This window comes from Larus michahellis, chromosome 8 (genome assembly GCF_964199755.1).
Source record: "Larus michahellis chromosome 8, bLarMic1.1, whole genome shotgun sequence".
In the NCBI taxonomy this organism is placed as follows: domain Eukaryota; kingdom Metazoa; phylum Chordata; class Aves; order Charadriiformes; family Laridae; genus Larus; species Larus michahellis.
Window position 1 is genome coordinate 56,570,239 of NC_133903.1, and position 18,099 is coordinate 56,588,337.

The 18,099-nt window shown below is 46.2% G+C and overlaps 1 protein-coding gene across 1 annotated transcript; it reads left to right on the top strand.

Annotated features, from left to right (window-relative positions):
* The first annotated feature begins 309 nt into the window (after window positions 1-309).
* Window positions 310-17,871, top strand: CTH (cystathionine gamma-lyase). Its single transcript, XM_074598276.1, has 12 exons — window positions 310-543; window positions 2,572-2,653; window positions 3,201-3,296; window positions 6,362-6,471; window positions 7,109-7,240; window positions 9,192-9,249; window positions 9,951-10,028; window positions 11,124-11,276; window positions 11,488-11,609; window positions 12,735-12,787; window positions 13,999-14,137; window positions 17,164-17,871. Exons 1-12 carry the CDS (start codon window positions 382-384, stop codon window positions 17,182-17,184), a joined length of 1,206 nt encoding a protein of 401 aa, XP_074454377.1. The 5' UTR covers window positions 310-381; the 3' UTR covers window positions 17,185-17,871.
* The last annotated feature ends 228 nt before the right edge of the window (window positions 17,872-18,099 follow it).

Here is an 18,099-nt window from a genome sequence, read left to right on the forward strand (position 1 = left end):
CCCGGTCACCGGCCGCCCTCCCGGCCGAAGGCCGTCCCGCCATTTCTTCCTCCTGCCGCCAAGGCCAGGGGTCGCCGGGTTGCCAGGCCGCTTCTCCCCTGGTGGGCACGGCTTCCCCCGGCCTGACCCTCCGGCGGGCCGGGCCGCCGCTGCGGGCGGAGAACAGGCGCCGGCGCCACCGCTCGCTCCGCGCTGCGGTGCTGCGGCGCCCCCTGTCGGACGGGCGGTGCCGCCGCGGGCCGCCGCTCCCCTCCCTGCGGCGCGGGCGCCGCCCGGCCCCGCCCCGTCTCGCCCCAGCCAATGGGAGGCGGCGGCGAGGCCCCGCCCGCGCCGGGCCCCTCAGGCGGCGGCACCGGCGACGGCGACAGTCGGAACGCGGCCATGGATCGCGGCGGGGCGCGGGGTTTCCTGCCGGCCTTCGCCCACTTCGCCACGCAGGCCATCCACGCCGGGCAGGAGCCCGAGCAGTGGCGCTCGGCCGCCGTGGTGCCACCCATCTCCCTCTCCACCACCTTCAAGCAGCAGGGACCCGGGCAGCACGCGGTGAGTGCGGCCGCCGGCCCCGCGCCGAGCCGGGCTCGGCCCCGCCGGACCGCCCGGGGTGAAGGACGCCGCGCTCGGACGGGGTCTGGGGGCGCGAGCGGGGCATGGCCCGGCCGGGGGCGCGGGGAGACGGCCGGCCCCTGGAAGGGGAGGGGGGCTCCCGGTTTGCAGCCCGTGGGAATACTTCCCTTCGTGCTAAATCCTGGAAAAAAAAACCCCGAACATCTTTTTACTCACTGGCAGAGGGGGGTTCTCCCGCCGTGGGCTGGAAGGCAGGTTTTGGGTAATTTTCAGTGTGAAAGGTGGATGAAGAGGGCACCCAGGGGGGCACCCGATGCCCCTCGGCCTCGGCAGTCCCCGCGCTGCTGCCACATGGGTGGCGGGTGCGGGGCACCGATGGTCACCCCGCCAAGGCGCAGGCCTGCATCCGGCGGTTTGCGTGCAGCCAGCAACTTCCTTGAAGGCTGCAGGATAACAATGCTTTACTTCGCCCCCCTGGGACCAGGCAGAATACATCTTCACATTTACAGATTGTGTAAGAGGCTGCTTCACTTGACTGAATGAAACATAGAATCACAGAATGGTTTGGGTTGGAAGGGACCTTAAAGGCCACCCAGTGGCACCCCCTGCCCTGGGCAGGGACACCTCCCACCAGCCCAGGTTGCTCCAAGCCCCGGCCAACCTGGCCTTGAACCCCTCCAGGGATGGGGCAGCCACAGCTTCTCTGGGCAACCTGGGCCAGGGGCTCACCACCCTCACAGCAGACAATTTCTGCCTCACATCTCATCTCAATTTCCCCTCTTGCAGTTTTAAACCCTTCCCCCTCGTCCCATGGCTCCCCTCCCTGCTCCAGAGTCCCTCCCCAGCTTTCCTGGAGCCCCTTGATGGCCTGGCAGGGGCTGGAAGGTCTCCCCGGAGCCTTCTCTTCTCCAGGCTGAACCCCCCCAGCTCTCTCAGCCTGTCCTCCCAGCAGAGGGGCTCCAGCCCTCCCAGCATCTCCGGGGCCTCCTCTGGCCCCGCTCCAACACCTCCATGTCCTTCATAATATTTCATAAGTACGTTGTGGATGTATTGTAGAAAATACTGGAAGTGTTTGCATTGAACAGCCATGAAGTTTCTGATGGCTACCATGCGTGTACGAGGGAAATGACAACTCATAAATCAGTATATGTTCCAAAGACAAGGTCTGAACATCATAGTGCACTGGTTGGGCAATAGGAATTTGCCTCGTGATCTTTTCATTCCACACTAAATCACTTATGGAGACTAAAATTGTGAATGCTTGTAAGTAGCAAGCTTTGTTGAAGATGACTACAGAAGGAGGAGGCACACACTGCTGTATTCACTTGCTGATGACAGAGCGGCCACGTTCTTGCCAGAAGCTCCATGAGAGCAGTCTGCCAGATTCCTGAATATGATGAAGTTGTCATTAAGCAGAAATCCTGAAAGTGTGCAAATACCAGGATGCTTAGCCAGGTTCTCTGTGTAACAAGGCATCCATGAGTTTTCTTTTCTTGTTAAATTTTCTCTGTATTCACTTAAAAGCTGTTGCACTGAAATGTGGAACTTGGCCTGACTGCATACCACAGAAACTTTTGAGCTTTCAGCAACTTTTAATAGGTAGAGGTTGGCACAGGCCAGTGCCCTGTGGCATCTTTCAAGCAGAACGTCATGGGGATGGGACACGTTCTTGCTGATAAAGTAAGAATGAGTGAACTGTGTCAGACCAAGGTCGTTTCTCCAACAGTGACCAGAGATGGATGTTTAGAAAAAAGTAGGAAAGCATGGCTAGCAGGACAATACTTCCCCCAGTGCACCCCTAGAAACCATTTTCGGGCTGGGGATGCCAGTCGGATGTCAGGTACACCAGCTTGACGTAGCCAGAAAACCAGCCTGTGGTTCTTGGAGGAGGTGCATGCGTACCCTCAGTGTTGAGAGCGAGGACTTTTCAAGGAATGTAGGACTATTATCGTACAAAACTTTTTCAATGCTCTCTCAAGTTATATTTTTTTCTTGCTTTCACAATAGGGTTATGAATACAGCCGGAGTGGAAACCCTACCCGGAATTGCCTGGAGAAGGCTGTGGCAGCGCTAGATGGAGCTAAATACTGTAAGCAATTAATAGGTTCTTCAAGCAATATGTCAGCATGTGTGTCTCCTGACAGCGTCTACAACAGGTGTAACTTGGGGAGGAAGAACTTGGACAACGGAGTTGTTGGCAGCAGTTGTATCACAGCAAGGCTTTCACAGCTGCTGAGTACTGGTTATGGGCAAGAGCTGCTTCGTGGTGTGAAAAGAGTCCAACGCTTATTGTTCTGGAAAGTTCAGCTCAATCATTGGACTTTCTGGAGTGATTTTTACTTCCTCTCGCTGCATTTGATGCCTAAGCTAAACTGAATTCCCCCTTGGGCAGCAGCACTGAGGGCAGTGGGGCGTGGGAGCCCCACGGGAGCTGCTGCTGGACTGTGTCACCAGTGTTCATCCCGGGTCCCACCCCACGCAAAACCAGGCTGCTGCTTTTACCAAATCCACTAAAGGAGTGAGATAGCGTAAGTGAGGGTGACAGAACAGGTTCCTTTTAAAAGCGAAAGCAAGTTTGACAAGGTTGTATCACATTAAAATACAGTCTGTCTGCCACTTCTTCTTTTCTGTTTTAGGTTTAGCTTATGCTTCTGGCTTAGCTGCTACTTTGAATATTACTCACCTGTTAAAGGCTGGGGATACAATTATCTGCATGGATGATGTCTATGGAGGTATGTAAAGCACAAGTGTGTTTTTGATCTTCATTGTGCAAATGATTAAACGTACCTAATTGTGATTCTCATGAACTTTCTGAATTTCCCACGTAGGACCTTACTTTTCTTTAAAGCCTTTTCACTTCATGAGGACACAGAGCACTCATGTCTGATTTTGGTGTTAGAATTTCAAACACTGAAACATTCTGCGGCACTATGTGGAGGTTTAAAAATATAGCTAACTAGTAATATATGCTTGAATGACGGGAAAATAGCAACATCCTAGCTTTGCTCAGGTGTGTTTGCAGAGCAGGACTCCCTGTAGTCCAATGTATCCAAGCTTTCCAGCTTCTGGTATTTCTACTATTCCTTTCCTAGGTTTGACCCTTCACCAGCCGGCATTTTCAGACAACCATTCTGTCATCTTCCCTGAAAGCACAACTTGCATCTGTTATGCCCATGTCTTCTGAATGCTTCAGTGATGCTGCAGCCCACTATTAGGTTTTGATCATGCATAGTTTGGGGTTTTTTTTCATCCATTCTTCTAAGAAACTCCCTGGGAACAAAGAGAGTTCATCCACCTCTGCTGAAGTCCTTCAAAAGGTTGATGCCACCCAAAAGCCCATAGCAGGGAAGTCTGCCAGGATAGGCTGTGGCAATCAGTGTCCTTAGTGCCCAACTCCTGTGTTTCACTGATCAGCAGAGCATGTCTCCCTCCATCTTCATGGCCTTACACCAGGAGATCAAATCTGCTTTGTTTTCAAAGGGAGGTTAGGCCAGCAACAAGTAGCGTTTTCCCCAGCAATAGCTGGAAAACCTTTTAGCAAGAATAATCACCTTTCCCATCGCTAAGAGCAATTACTGTTTGCCAGTCAGTTCTCTATGCTTGTTCACATCAAATATAAATACACACATTTGCTTTTAATGTCTTAGTTCTGTCATGCCAGATAGCTCTTCTCCAAAGTACATCTGGAGCCAAGCTGAATGAAGACAGCAGGAATCCCTACTGGTAATCTGCTCCTTTAATTTACAGCCTTCCCACCATAGACCTTGGTAAATCAAAGTCATTTGACCAAAGCGTATTATCAGTTCCTCACTTCAGAAAGGCCCATAGGTGTATTTTTCAAGCCAAACCAGTTCACCTGCTCATTAAAGCCTCAGCCTGTGGTGGTTTCTGCAGAGTTGAATTTCATTGTTTGTTCCCTGAATTTTTTTCATACTTTTGTTGTAAAGAGACTGGCTTCCCCACAGCCAGCCTTGTTCAGTAGAGTTCACAGCCCATGAGGTGGTACATCTACAGATCTGCCACTGGCTACTGTGGCCAGTATGTGTCCAGCCCTTTCATTCCTCCTTTGGATATTAGGAGCTCTTTGTCCCCTAAGTCCCTGCTTGCTTTTCTCCTGGGCTGAGCTCTTCCGCCTGTTCCTACTCATCTTTTCTGCTTGCGTTCTCCTACGTTGCAGCCTGGTCCTTTCTCAGCTGCTTCCTCGCTGTTGCCCACCCTGACTCCTTTTTGCTGTGCAGGGTTTACTCCTCCACTGTGCTTGCCCTGTGCAGCCTTGCACACTTCAGGCCTGTGATATCATAGAATCATGGAATGGTTTGGGTTGGAAGGGACCCTAAAGATCATTTTGTTCCACCCCCTGCCCTGGGCAGGGACACCTCCCACTAGACCAGGTTGCTCAAAGCCCCGTCCAACCTGGCCTTGAATAGCAGCCTTTGTGTCACTGGGTGCTGAGTGCTGGCGTGTGTCCCTGCTCCCTCGAGGGTACACTAGCTTTGGCAAGCTTTTAGTATGTTTTTTTTTTTAAAAAGCCTGGTTGGAGAGGACAGCAGTACTGTGATTGCTAACTCATGTGAGTCTGCAGTATTCAAGGTTGTCAGAAAAACAGTGAAAGAAAGGGCAAAACTCTCGGGCAGTGCTGGAAAGCGCATTGCCTGGGACGGGTTTAAGAGATGCTGAGTTCTGGGAGGCATGAGGAGGAGCTGTGGGTAGTTGACACCTCTGAGTTCTGAGCTATTGCTGTAACTTCTCAAAAGGGCTACTTTCAGTGTAATCTTCCATTTCCATCTAAGTTTTTTTGCTGTGTGCTATTATTAAAAGTACATCAGACTTTTTTTTTTCTGTGGTTTGTATTTGTAGAGTTGACAGCCTATGTGAAAATTTCCCACACCTGAATAGCTTCTTACAGCACAAGATACTATATTGTAGAAATAAAAGTGTTTCCTTAAGAAAAATAAAAATCATTCGGACGTAGCATTCCGCACACAGAATCGCACCCTGCATATACTATGACTTTATGGCTAGATGGCAAACTGCTCTTCAGCATAAGTGAGTAAATGCTGCATAACCTTGGCAAAAAGACCTAATGAATTAATTTTTAATCCAGGCAGTGTTGCCACATAGTCAGTGTGTTGCACATCTAGCGATCAACTGGTTGCTTTTCGGTTCTTCTTTTAATCTTTCCAAGGAAAGGCTTCAAAGACAGAAAGAAAGGAGATAATCACTTTTTTGTGTTCCTTGCTGCATGTTTGTTTAATGGAATGATGCGAAACACAGTAGCTGGAGTCTTCCCCTTGATTCTTCTTCTCCCAGATTCTCAATTAAGCTTATTAAATAGAAAAAAGAATTTGAAACTTCGTGGTGGAGAAAAGTTATTGAGAGTGGGGTGGGGGAAAGAGGATATAAAAACTGGAACCACTAGCTTGTGCATGGCAAAGGGCTGGAGGAAAAGTTAGAAGCAGGCAAACTAAAAGGGGTCTTTTTAATTTTCTGATTAAAAAAGCCCTGAACAGCTATTAATTGGAAGTACTTCATAAATCACTCTGATTCCGTATTCCCATTATTACTTTTCCATGATGTTTAAATCATGCAATCTTCACAGCAATCTTTAAACCTTTCAGAAATAAAAAAAATACTAATGTGCCATTTATGGTGTACAGCATAAAGCTGTACCCTCCTGACTTGCTATGGATGCATACAAGAGGCTGGAGATCAGTGAAAGAAAGTTAAGGAAGTTGTTTCAATTTGTGTCTCTGATTTTTTTGTTTTGTTTGGTTTGCTTTTCTTTGGGTTTTTTTAGGCACAAACAGGTACTTCAGGAAAGTAGCCATGAAACTGGGTTTGAATGTAGTTTTTGTTGACTGCACAAAAATGGAATGCCTGGAAGCTGCAATTACACCAGAGACCAAGGTAGGAGAGAGGGAAAATGCTGAACTTACTGCTTAATGTCATTAAATAATTTTGTTCTTGCTGTTGTGTTGGGTGTATGTGTCAAGCAGAGGGGCTGCAGGGGTAGCCTTGGCGGAGACAGGTTGGGGCACAGCTGGCTCCAGCACATCCCCACTGCAGGCCACTGTGTGGTGTTTGTGGTCCCTCAAAAACATTTTAAGAAGGGCAAAAAACATCACAGAGAGAATGAGAGGAGGAGGGAAAAGGTGAGAAACAGCAGAGGGAGGAGAAACAGGAGGAGGAGGTGCTCCATGGCACTGGAGCAGATGTTCCCCTGCTCTAGTGGGAGGTAATTCAGCTGGAAAAGTCTTACAAACTTTTGGGCGTAAAGACCTTCTTCTGGCTATGTCTGGCTTCCTCAGAGGTGATGCACTTAGGTTTTCAAAAGCTTTGATGTTCTTGCCGTGTATCAGTTGTTTTTGTGGAGAAAGTTACCTCTCCCAAGAAACCTTGCCTTTCTTATTCCCAGTCTGCAAACCTGCATGGGCAGCCGACGCTCAGCGAGGTAACATTTAAAAGCCCTTATGACTTACAGATGTATCATCACCAGCATTGTAAAATCCCTAAATCGCCGTTTTCTGTTATTGAATTACTGCAGCTCGTTTGGATTGAAACGCCCACAAACCCCACGCTGAAGGTCATTGACATTCAGGCCTGTGCAGATGTAGTACACAAGCATAAAGATGTTCTTCTCGTGGTGGACAACACTTTTATGTCTGCATATTTCCAGGTGAGCCCTTTGTTTAGCGTTTCCCCATTATTTCAGTGTATTCGAAGATACATTTTTAAAATGGAAGCACCACCAAGGAGCTGTAGCTCTGATCTATGTTCTGTTTCTAAATACAACCCATGTACTGCTGCTGTTTACATTAGTAAAGATGGAATGCAAAGTATTGTACAGCTAGCCATATACCAGTATGATACCAGCAAAGCCAGTATGGCTCAGCTGTCAAGTAAACACACCGAATCAAGTGAGGTAAGCCATTAGGAGAACGGCTTCTCTGTAATTCAAAAACCATGTATTTTTAGCTCTCATTGGTGGAAATCATAACAGGCCTATTTAAAAGTGTCCTGTTTTCTGACTTTGGCCTTTTTATAGTAATTCCTTTGTATATGCTGTTTATGATCTGTTCTGAGACACTTGATATTCTAAAAAAAGTAGTGGAAGAAAAAGTTAAAAGAGGCAAACTTTGTTAAATCTTTCTTTGAGACATTCAAGTTACCTTTTTCTTCAGTATGTTGCTAAATGTGTGGCTTAGAAGTTTGTAATTTTGATCTCGAACAACTGGCATAACTTTTCTGCTTTCATAACTAGAGTACGTGAAGTGAAGACAATTTATTAAGTTCTAAAAATGCTTTGGAATAATAAACCTCAAAGTCTTGTTCATCTTAACGTGGGCTAGAAATATTCATATGTATTTCCCAGGAGTGACTAAGCTAATCCCTTGTATTTTAGATCTAAAGTAAAACTTTTTTATAGGTGCAAAAGGCAGGGTGTCCTTGTTTTTGTTAAGGGCACTGAGATCTTTATAATAAATTAAGAAAGCTTTACAGAAAGTGTTAATGCTTAGCTAAAGCAGCAGCACTTGAGTTTGTGTATATTACTTCAGAAAGATGTGTGTGAGAGAAGAGAAGTGAGCATCTGGGTGTATGGGGTAGTTAATGTATCTTTTATTGGCCTGGTGCTAAGAGAAAGTCAGTTGTAATGATTAATTCCAAGTAAGCAGAACAGGTAATGTCTTTCAACCCCTCCAGACTGCTGCTGATACACTGCACTAAAAAGATCATAATTTTACAGTGACTTGCACAGCAATATTGAATGTAAAAGGCACCGGGGTTTATGCTACCATTCTGGCTGCGCCCCGGGAATGCACGTTATCCGCGTTCCTTGAACAGACATCCGTGTTTAATCTGGCAGCAGCAGTCTTTTATTCCAAATCTGCTTGATTTGTTACCTTTTAACATATTGATACTCTTCAGTCTTTATAGTATGTTTATATTATGTGCAAAGTCCTTTACTTTGTGACTGATTAAAAAAAATAAATTGTTCATTACTTCATGCCCATCAACATCTCAGTTTGCCTCAGCTTAATGAGGCTTCTGGGAGGAAAGCCGGGAGGTCAGGGAAGAGGGACCTGGCAAGCAGAACCCTTTGCGCTTTCTTCAGGTTTCTGTTGTTCTTTCGGTGCAGTGTCACCAATACTGATAGAGAGAAAACACTGCAATTTTTTGCTTTGCAGACTGTGTTGAGGTCTTCATTTTCTAAGGAAATACACTGTAGAGTAAACACCATTACTTATCCCTGCCTCAGCTAAGCAATATAACTATTTTTTTCACAAATATGAATGGGCTGTGTGTTGGAGGTATTCAATCACTCCTCTCCCTAAAGCCAGTGGGAATTAGACCAGTGCTTTTAAATCACGTTTTATTGTGGGTTCTTTTTATTGCACTTATCTTGAATTCAGAGTGCTTTCCTGTATTACTGTTTTTGTCACATATTCTATCTATCTTCATTCTCAGGTTTTTGTGTTTAAGGTGTTCTGTGTTAAGTTTTCGTGTCTTTTTTAGTTTCTCCACCTACTGTTATTTTCTGTGTTGGATCACAGCCTTTCTGAATAGCTTCAAATGGACCAGAGTGCAAACAAGCGTTAACTGGACCTATTATTTTCATTTCATTTCAGCGTCCTTTATCTCTGGGGGCTGATATTTGTATGTATTCTGCAACCAAATACATGAACGGTAAGTATGCGAGTTCAGAGCAACGCAGGCTGGCTATTTAAAAGCCGTTCTGGCTGCGGGCAGTTCACAAAACCCAGTGTGTCTGCCAGTAATTCGTAGATGGACCATTAGATGAGATGGAGCATTGAAGAGACCATTAGTCTTTGTAGCTCCTGAACTATCCCTGAGAGAAGGATTATTGACCTGACTTCAGGTAATAGACCTAGAGGTGTTTATAGCCACCTTGTCTTTAATTTAGCTACAACAAAGCAAGTGGTTTCAGTAGACAGTAGCTGCCAGAAATTCTATTAAGGTTCAAAGGAGGCTTCATACGGCTGTTGGTGCATGTCCCAAAGCACCTTCACCGTGGCGTTTCCCAGACAGCCCAGACTCGGAGCTAACGTGACTGTAGCTGTGCTGTAACTGCATGTCCCTGGTGGTGGGGATAAAAGTGGAAGTTTTCTGGCGGTGTTCTTTGCTGGTGTTTGGGAAGTGTCTGGGGGCAGAGCACCCTGCTGACCAGAGCTTTAGAAAAAGCTGAAATCTGCCTTATGATTCACGTGCTGCACAGGAAGGACGGCCGTAGCAATGAGAAGGAACCCAGCGTCTCACAAAAATGGGACTGTATTAGCACCAAGACTGAGAAAATGAGGGTTTGTGGCAGAACAAACAGAGCAGATGGAGTGGCTGACTCTGTTCTTGTCTTCTCCTTGAATTTTTAGGGCATAGTGATGTTGTAATGGGACTTGTTTCGGTAAACTGTGACGATCTCTACGAAAGGCTCAAATTCTTACAAAACTGTAAGTAGTCAATATAGGAAATACCTTAAAATGAATTGTGTTCCCATTATGAGCTGGTAAATTTGAAGCATGTTGCATGCACACAGGTATGAAATCTATTTAGATTTAGCTTTATTTAGACGTAGCTCAGGCACTTCCATGTGCAGAAGTGTAAATGACTGGAGAGAAAGCGGTAACACAGGTGTAAGAAGCCTGAATTCTCTTCCCTGCCTTTCACTGGTACGTAGAGGGGGCTTATGCAAACACGATAACTTCCAGTATGCCTCTGTAGTTTTTCTCTTTATAAAGTTAGTGATACTGTTCTCCACTTCCTAACTGCTTCAAGAAAAATGCTGAGCAGCGTGGGTGGTTCAGCGTTCGGTCTCCAGGTGCCGGGGAGTGGGGTGAATTGTCCGGTGGTGGGTGCGTGCATGCAGGACACCATGGGACTGCCCTTCCCCTCTGTCCCTGCCTTCTCCCAAGACGCGTGTCCCTGATGTGGCACGTCCGGGAAGCGTGGGAGGCAGAGCGGCTGCCGTCTGTCTGCCCCTGCAGCGCCGCAGCTGCACGGGGCACGGCCGCTCGCAGCCTCTCTGCAGTTACCCTTGAGACCCGGGCAGAAAGAGCACCGTCGTTTCCTATATTCACTTGACTTCATACACAGAGAGGCATACAAACCTTTAAAGTATGCATTTACTTAACTTCATCTCGCTCGCGTCAAGTACATCTGGGGTTTTTAAACTCATTCATGCATTGGGGGATATGCCTAGTGTAGAATTTTCATATATAGGTTGATTTTAACAATTTTACTGCCTCTTAATTGTAACAAATTTCTGTACAGTGTTCTGTCTGCCTTCTGTCTACAGCAGAAGTAAAGGCATATTATCTAATAAATTTAATTATCTAATAAATTTAGTTCTCGAAGATCTTCAGCATGTTAATTCAGCTCATTAATTGGCATCCCATGTGTATGAGATGAGGAAGACAGATCACATCAGATGTCTTTCCACTTGTCTTGTTCTAACTTTAGAAATTTTGGAAATTAGGACTGTGTTTAGTTTTACTAAATAAAAAATGCCTTTTTTTTAAAGTGGAATTTTGTTTCAATTCCTGTAGCTCTCGGAGCTGTTCCGTCTCCCTTTGACTGTTACCTGTGCAATCGTGGTTTGAAGACCCTGCAAATCCGGATGAAACAGCATTTCCACAACGCGTTAGCTGTTGCTCGGTTTCTTGAGTCAGATTCCCGGGTGGAGAAAGTCATTTTCCCAGGTAGGCTGGCCAGGCTTCCGAGCGGGTGACGTCTTGGAGTGTGGCTGGATTTGGGGACTGTCGTGCAACGTGCCATTTGCTCGCCCTTCCCATTGCGTCACTCTGTCTTCGGTGTCCACCTGGGCCATGGGCTGTTTCCGCAGCTGAGGGTGAGCTGCTTCCCCCTTTGAAGGGATGGTAATTAACTCTGAGCAACTTGTACAAATTTCAGGCTTGCCTTCACACCCTCAGCACGAGTTGGTCAAGCGGCAGTGCACTGGCTGTCCTGGGATGATAACCTTCTACATTAAAGGAAATCTCAAACATGCTGCTGCCTTTCTCAAGAACTTAAAGGTAAATGACAGTGAATACGTGCTACCTTAGAGGGACTTGAGCCTTCTGAGGGTGATAATGGAAGGAAGTGGTTTGTCTTGGGGCGGGGAGAGTTTCTCTCTGTACTTGCAAAGCTCCTGAAGTCTTTGGGTGTGACCATCTCTAAATAATAGATTATTTGTAAATGGGAGGCTAATGAGAGGGAAGAAAAGATGCCTCAGCTCATTTGAAGTATTTATTTACACAGCAGGGTGTAGTATATCCAGGTTAGTTCAGGCATTGCTTCTCATAAAGGGCCTTTTGCAGAAATACGTGCAGTATTTGAAAGCAGAGAAGCTGTGGCCGGTGTAACGCTGTTGTAATACTTCAAAGTATTCATCAGGAGAAAAACCCATTGAGAAATGCCATGAATCACGAAGCAAAGAGGGACTCCCTCCGTCTGGAGCGTAGCTGTTTGTTTATTTTACCTAAACCATAGGTTTTTGCTTTTGTCTTTGCAATGTATTCATTCTGCCTGTGCTCTTTAATGCGTCTGCTAGTCTTGATCTCTGGTTAATTTCCATCCTGCTCGTGTTTTTGCTGTTTTGTTCTTGGAAGAATAAATCAGTAATATTTGACAAAGGTAAATTAGAACTTCCTTCTCCGCCCTGTCTTACTTACTTGCCAGCTAGTATCATCAACTGAAAATGAATTTACTAAAAATATGATTTTCCCACAAAATATCCTTTTACGTGAGAGAGAGCGTTTGATCCTGGCACAGGAGATCTACCAGCTTTGACAAAAAGCATCAGAGAGTACATTCCAGAAGTAGTCCCTACGAGTATGTTCACTTCAGCCCTTTGACCTGGATAACCATCAGTTTGTCACTAGGTTGGTACAGCAGTAAAGCTGTTTCCTTAAACCAGGCTGAGAAGAGGATTCTTTGGTTGACAGGTTTAGTTGTGGGGTTTTTTTAAAGGAAAAAAAAGTCAATATGAGCAACCAGGGCTGGAGAGAGATGCTGGGGGCAGTAAGCGCATTCACAGCAGAGAAATCCTGAATCCGTGTTTGAGTGCAGCTGCGTCTCTAGAGAGCCTTTTTGGCATCCAGGAGTACACTCATAACTTTACACTTCTTATGTCAACTTCTGTTTAATTTTTCCCATAGGTTTTTGCACTGGCTGAGAGTCTGGGAGGATATGAAAGCCTGGCAGAGCATCCGTAAGTCATTCTTCATCTTGAAAGTCTAAAAAAGCTGCAGAGCTACAAAAAACTTTGCTCTATTTTGCTGGGAGTTCTAAAACTTTCGAGGACACAAAGCTAAGATATTTTGCATATAATTGAGATTCCAGGATGGTATGTTGTATGGCGCAAACCCCAGTGGCTGCTCCAGAAGTGAGTGTGACTTTTGTGAGTATAAGAACGCAATGATGAAAGAATTTCCAGGCTTCCTTGTTTTAACTGGGAGACTGAGCCGCCGTTTGTTGCTATGATAACAAATCCAAGAAATCAGCCTGTGTATGAAAAAGTAGCGTTGAGCAGATTTGGTCACAGTGTTGAGGGACGAGGTCTGCCGTTCTGCCTGCACACGCAAGAGGGCACGGTCGGTGTGCTACACCGAACGCATCTCTCTCCATCCCAGGTACATTTTGTGGGGATTTTAGAAATACTTAGTTGCCCTTGTCTAGGTTAAAAGGCTAAACGCAGGATTTTTATGGAATTAGGTTATTTTACTTAAATCCAATTTGCTTTTCAAAAAGATACATGGGAAGTTATGACTAAACTTATGTGCTAAATCATTTCAGTTACTCAATTTAGAATAACAGCACATCTTAAAGCACTCAAGCAGTTGAAAGGTAATTGCTGACTGGTGGATGTGAGTGGCTGAGCATATGGGGGAAATAGCTTCTTACCTATATCCTCCATACCTGGGGAAAATAAACCCTTCGACATCAGTGGTACAGTTTGATAAGGGATCTGAGAAAACAGAGGTTTAAAAAAAACCCTGGAGATTTTATGCTGGAGATTGTATACTATAGCTGTTTCTCCACATGCTTAAAGTAAAGCTTTTAGAATTTTTTTTAGCTTTTTTTCTGGAAAATAGTATCTGGAAGGAAGAGGAATAAATTTTTTTTTCCCCTCCTTTTTCATTTCCAGATCGTTAAGCATCCACTTCTTATTCATCATTTGTAGCTTGGACATACTGTATTGAAACGCTGGGAGATACAAGTCACTGAGTTCTCTGCAGTTCGTGTAATTTCCAGTAACCGATAGTAGGATCTCTTTCCATCTGTGGGTTAACCAGCAGGTGGTACGCAAAAGGTGTAACGCCTTTATGAAATTTCAGGGGTTGCTGGCAGGAAATTGATTTTTTTGATCTTTACCGATAAAAGTAAACTCTTCTTAGAAAAAAGGCTATTTTTTTCCTCCAGGGCCATCATGACTCACTCTTCGGTGCCTAAAGAAGATAGAGAAGCTCTTGGAATCAGTGATACGTTAATTCGCCTGTCAGTTGGTTTGGAAGATGAAGAAGATTTACTGGAAGACCTAGACCAAGCTCTGAAAGCTGCCGTGAGTGGGCTGTTACCTTAGTGCTGTCGCTCTAAAAATAATTTCTCTTTCAGTCCTCTGCCTTTCTCACTAAACTGCCTGCTGGTAATTCTAACCTCATTTAATTTTTAAACTACTCGTTAGCGTACCTTGCAGAGTGTGTGTAGGGTTTTAAAGCTTTTGTTGTTTGGATTCTCTGTGCGGCAAGGTTTACAGCCCTTGTCAGTGACGATTTGAATTGACATGGGTTCGGACACAGGAGCTGGGATGTCCCTGGGACTGAGGGGAGACTCTCATACAGGCACCAAAGTGCTTCCTGTGTGTGTCAGATTTTTCATGTCATAGTTTTAGAGGGGGTTGAAATATATTAAGGACCTTCAAGAAAATAGCCTCTATCAGGCAGTAAGTCCAATATTTGAGTAACGCTGTTTCGTTTATAAGTACTACTTCTGCTCCTCTACCCAGAGTTCTGTATTTCAACATGCCCCAGCGATGTGCGCTGTCAGTCCAGAGACCCCCCGCAGCCTGGGCTGCATCCCCAGCAGCGTGGGCAGCAGGGCGAGGGGGGGATTCTGCCCCTCTGCTCCGCTCTGGGAGACCCCCCTGCAGCGCTGCCTCCAGCCCTGGGGCACCAACAGCAGAAGGACACGGAGCTGTTGGAGCGGGGCCAGAGGAGGCCCCGGAGATGCTGGGAGGGCTGGAGCCCCTCTGCTGGGAGGACAGGCTGAGAGAGCTGGGGGGGTTCAGCCTGGAGAAGAGAAGGCTCCGGGGAGACCTTCCAGCCCCTGCCAGGCCCTAAAAGGGCTCCCGGAAAGCTGGGGAGGGACTCTGGAGCAGGGAGGGGAGCCATGGGACGAGGGGGAGCGGTTTTAAACTGGAAGAGGGGAGACTGAGATGAGATGTGAGGCAGAAATTGTTGGCTGTGAGGGCGGTGAGCCCCTGGCCCAGGTTGCCCAGAGAAGCTGTGGCTGCCCCATCCCTGGAGGGGTTCAAGGCCAGGTTGGCCGGGGCTTGGAGCAACCTGGGCTGGTGGGAGGTGTCCCTGCCCAGGGCAGGGGGTGCCACTGGGTGGGCTTTAAGGTCCCTTCCAACCCAGACCATTCTGTGATTTCAGACAATAGATTAAAATTGTTTTTCACACGTGGTAATTAATGTGGTGCCATATTGTGCCTTTTCATCTCAAGGCAGGTTTGCTGAAATACATGAGGTGTATGTGTGTTTGAGTGCGACTATACATACGTGTGTGTGTGCAGGGAGAGGCTGGTTGAAGGTGTATTGCCTTTTGGTCCTACACAACGTTGAGCTTTGCTTTGGATGGGCTAATGCTGTGACTGAAGGAATAATGGGGTTTTTTGCAAGCTCTTTTTTTTTTTTAAATCATTTTTATTTTTCCTGGAAAGGATTATTCATAGCTGAAAAATATATAGTAAGGGCACTTGACTTTGAACCAGTACCTCAGTCTGATGGATCTCCTTTGGAAGCTGCGGACTTGCGGTTTGATGTGCCAGTATTCCATTGCAGAATGTGCTGTGTCGTACTGTACTTCGTATTCATCACGCTGTGACTTATCAAAGGCATTGCCAATGTCTTTGCTTTTTCAATTGCAGATAACTTGTTAGGTGAGTTTCCCAGATGATCCTAGGAAGCAGATCATGTCGTGTGAAAGGACCTTTCTTTTTCCCAGGAGGAGGTCCCTGACCTTCGGGTACGCCGGAGAATTCCTCTTGATGTGAAATCTCGTGGCAGCTTTAGATCTGAATGTGTGCTTGAGGCGTGTGAACCAGATGCCTTAAGCCTACACAGACACTCCGTCACAACCTCTAATTTTGTCTGTTCTCCAGAGCTTCAATGGAAGACTAAAATTCTTCCAACCCTCATAAGCATAATTATGTGCTGAGGAGAGGAAGGAGAATTTCCTCCTGATCCTGGCGGGCAACAAACAGAGCCCAGAGGTATGGGATGGCCGCAAGCAAAGCCTTTCAAATGGCGTTGGAGATCTCAGGATGCCCATTGCTCAAGGATGTGTACTGTATCTTTCGTTCTTCTTAGGAGCTTTTGTGTCAGGGACTGCCCGCTACAGTCACACAAACCCAGCCGTACAATTTGTTATTCTGTCTTTACAACTTTAGGTTCCGTTCCCAAGTATCCTGTTTGCCTGATGCAGACCTTCACTCCTGGGAAGTCAAAAACTTTGACTTAAGAAATCTAAACGTGCTCCTAGCCCGCTTGTACCCACTTGGTCACACGTTGCTCCCGCACAGGCAAATGTAGGCATTGGACACATTGCTAGCAGGCAGTGACAACATTTCATCAGGGCAGCACGCTCTCTGCCGCGCCGTGGGTAGGCAAGGGGTCAAAGAGAAGGAGAGAAGCCAAGGTCTGCAGCGAGGAACGTGCTGAAGAGGGGCTTCAGCAAGTGTTGGAATAAAGTTTAATAAACACCCACACTAAAAAAGCACAAGTTTCCTTCTTCCCTTCTCCCAACTTGTGCTTTCGTCCTGTAGGAGCACCATAACGCATTGGGTGTTTTTGAGTGAGAATCCTGCAGATTTGGTGACTCCACAGTAGCCCTTGCGATGCCGAGGACAGAGTTCATGAGCTTTAGTGGACCTTGGGTCAGGTCCAGGTCAATGGCCGAGGCAGAACTAGGTTCAGCGCTACCTTCTTCTCCTCTGCCACCTCTGCATCCTTGCGGGCACCTGCGCCCCCCCAAAAGAATTAAAAAATAGAGGTGTTTGGAGTGGTTTTGCCTGTGAGAGAGAACATGGTGGTATTGGTGGCATAAGCTTGAGTCCCGCAGCAGTTGTCACAGAGGTAGTTGATGTACTGTATGGGTGGGAAACTTTTTCTCTCTCTATCTTTCTCTCTCTTTTATTTGGTGATAGAGAAAATTAGCAACAGTAACTGCATGTATTTCTATATGCCAGCACAGAGCATGAAGATAATCTAATGCTAAAACGTGTCTTATTTATGAAAAGACAAAAAAAAGTGCATGGTTGATGTAGGTGCGTAACATAACGATCTCTCATTTTCCCGTCTCATTGCAGTTTGCAGACCACAAAGCTTGACGTTTAAAACTGGAACTTGGAACTGAACGTTGAAATGCCTGAGGAAGATGACACAGAAAGCCAAATCGCTAATGATTTTCCTTTGATTTGCCTTTGAGAATTGCAATCTGTTTGATCCGACGCTGGATGCCGGGGGGTCCTCACTTTGTGCGTTTACCCTGCTGCCGTCTGGCTGTACGTGGACCTGTGGCGCACAGCCCCTGCCCTCCCCTGGGCCCCTTCCCGTCCTGTCGGAATCCCTTGGGATTCCTGGAGGCAGCAAGTTGTGTTTGAGCGCAGCCATGGTGCACACTCAGGAATATTATCCCAGCGGACATCAGTGTTTCCCGTTTGTGGTGCTGCGAGGGTGGCAGGTCAAGAGGGCTGGTTTCTGTTACTGCTCTTCAGCACACACAGGTCATTTGTCTCATCTCTTCTAATCCAACGATCCAACTTAAAAACTGTTGATTTAACTTAGATGTTGTTCTTAAATTAGATTGGAAATGTGGTTAAATGCTTTTTCACCTGTTGCTATTTTATGAGTATTGAAAATGAAGCAAAATCCAATGCCCGGTAAACAATAGTAACTTTCTAAAGAGGCTCCTTTCCCTTAAAAAAAAAAATCATGTAATGTTAATTGCGGTAATGATTTGGTTTATATTTGGAATGGGAATCATTTTAATTAAAATATGCCTGGAATTTCCCTGATGTATTACTTGTTTTGACATTTGCATATATCCACTTGCATTCGAAATCAGGTGCTAAAATGACCCTGGATTTGTTTGAATTTTCCTATAGGCAAATGATGTCCTTGATGTTTTTACTTTTGTCAAGAGCAAAAGATGTAAATTCTAATGTGTACCAACTTACCACACGAATTGCAATATTCGGGGGCCTCTGGGCGCTGCTGGCTCGGGGTGTGTGGCGGGGCAGCGC

What these genes read in the sequence shown, in the direction of transcription:
- CTH (XM_074598276.1), top strand. Translation starts at nt 382, where the DNA reads ATGGATCGCGGCGGGGCGCGGGGTTTCCTGCCGGCCTTCGCCCACTTC. An exon ending in GCTAGATGGAGCTAAATACT is followed by an intron (nt 2,654 to 3,200) that starts GTAAGCAATTAA and finishes TTTCTGTTTTAG; the next exon opens with GTTTAGCTTATGCTTCTGGC. An exon ending in TTATGTCTGCATATTTCCAG is followed by an intron (nt 7,241 to 9,191) that starts GTGAGCCCTTTG and finishes ATTTCATTTCAG; the next exon opens with CGTCCTTTATCTCTGGGGGC.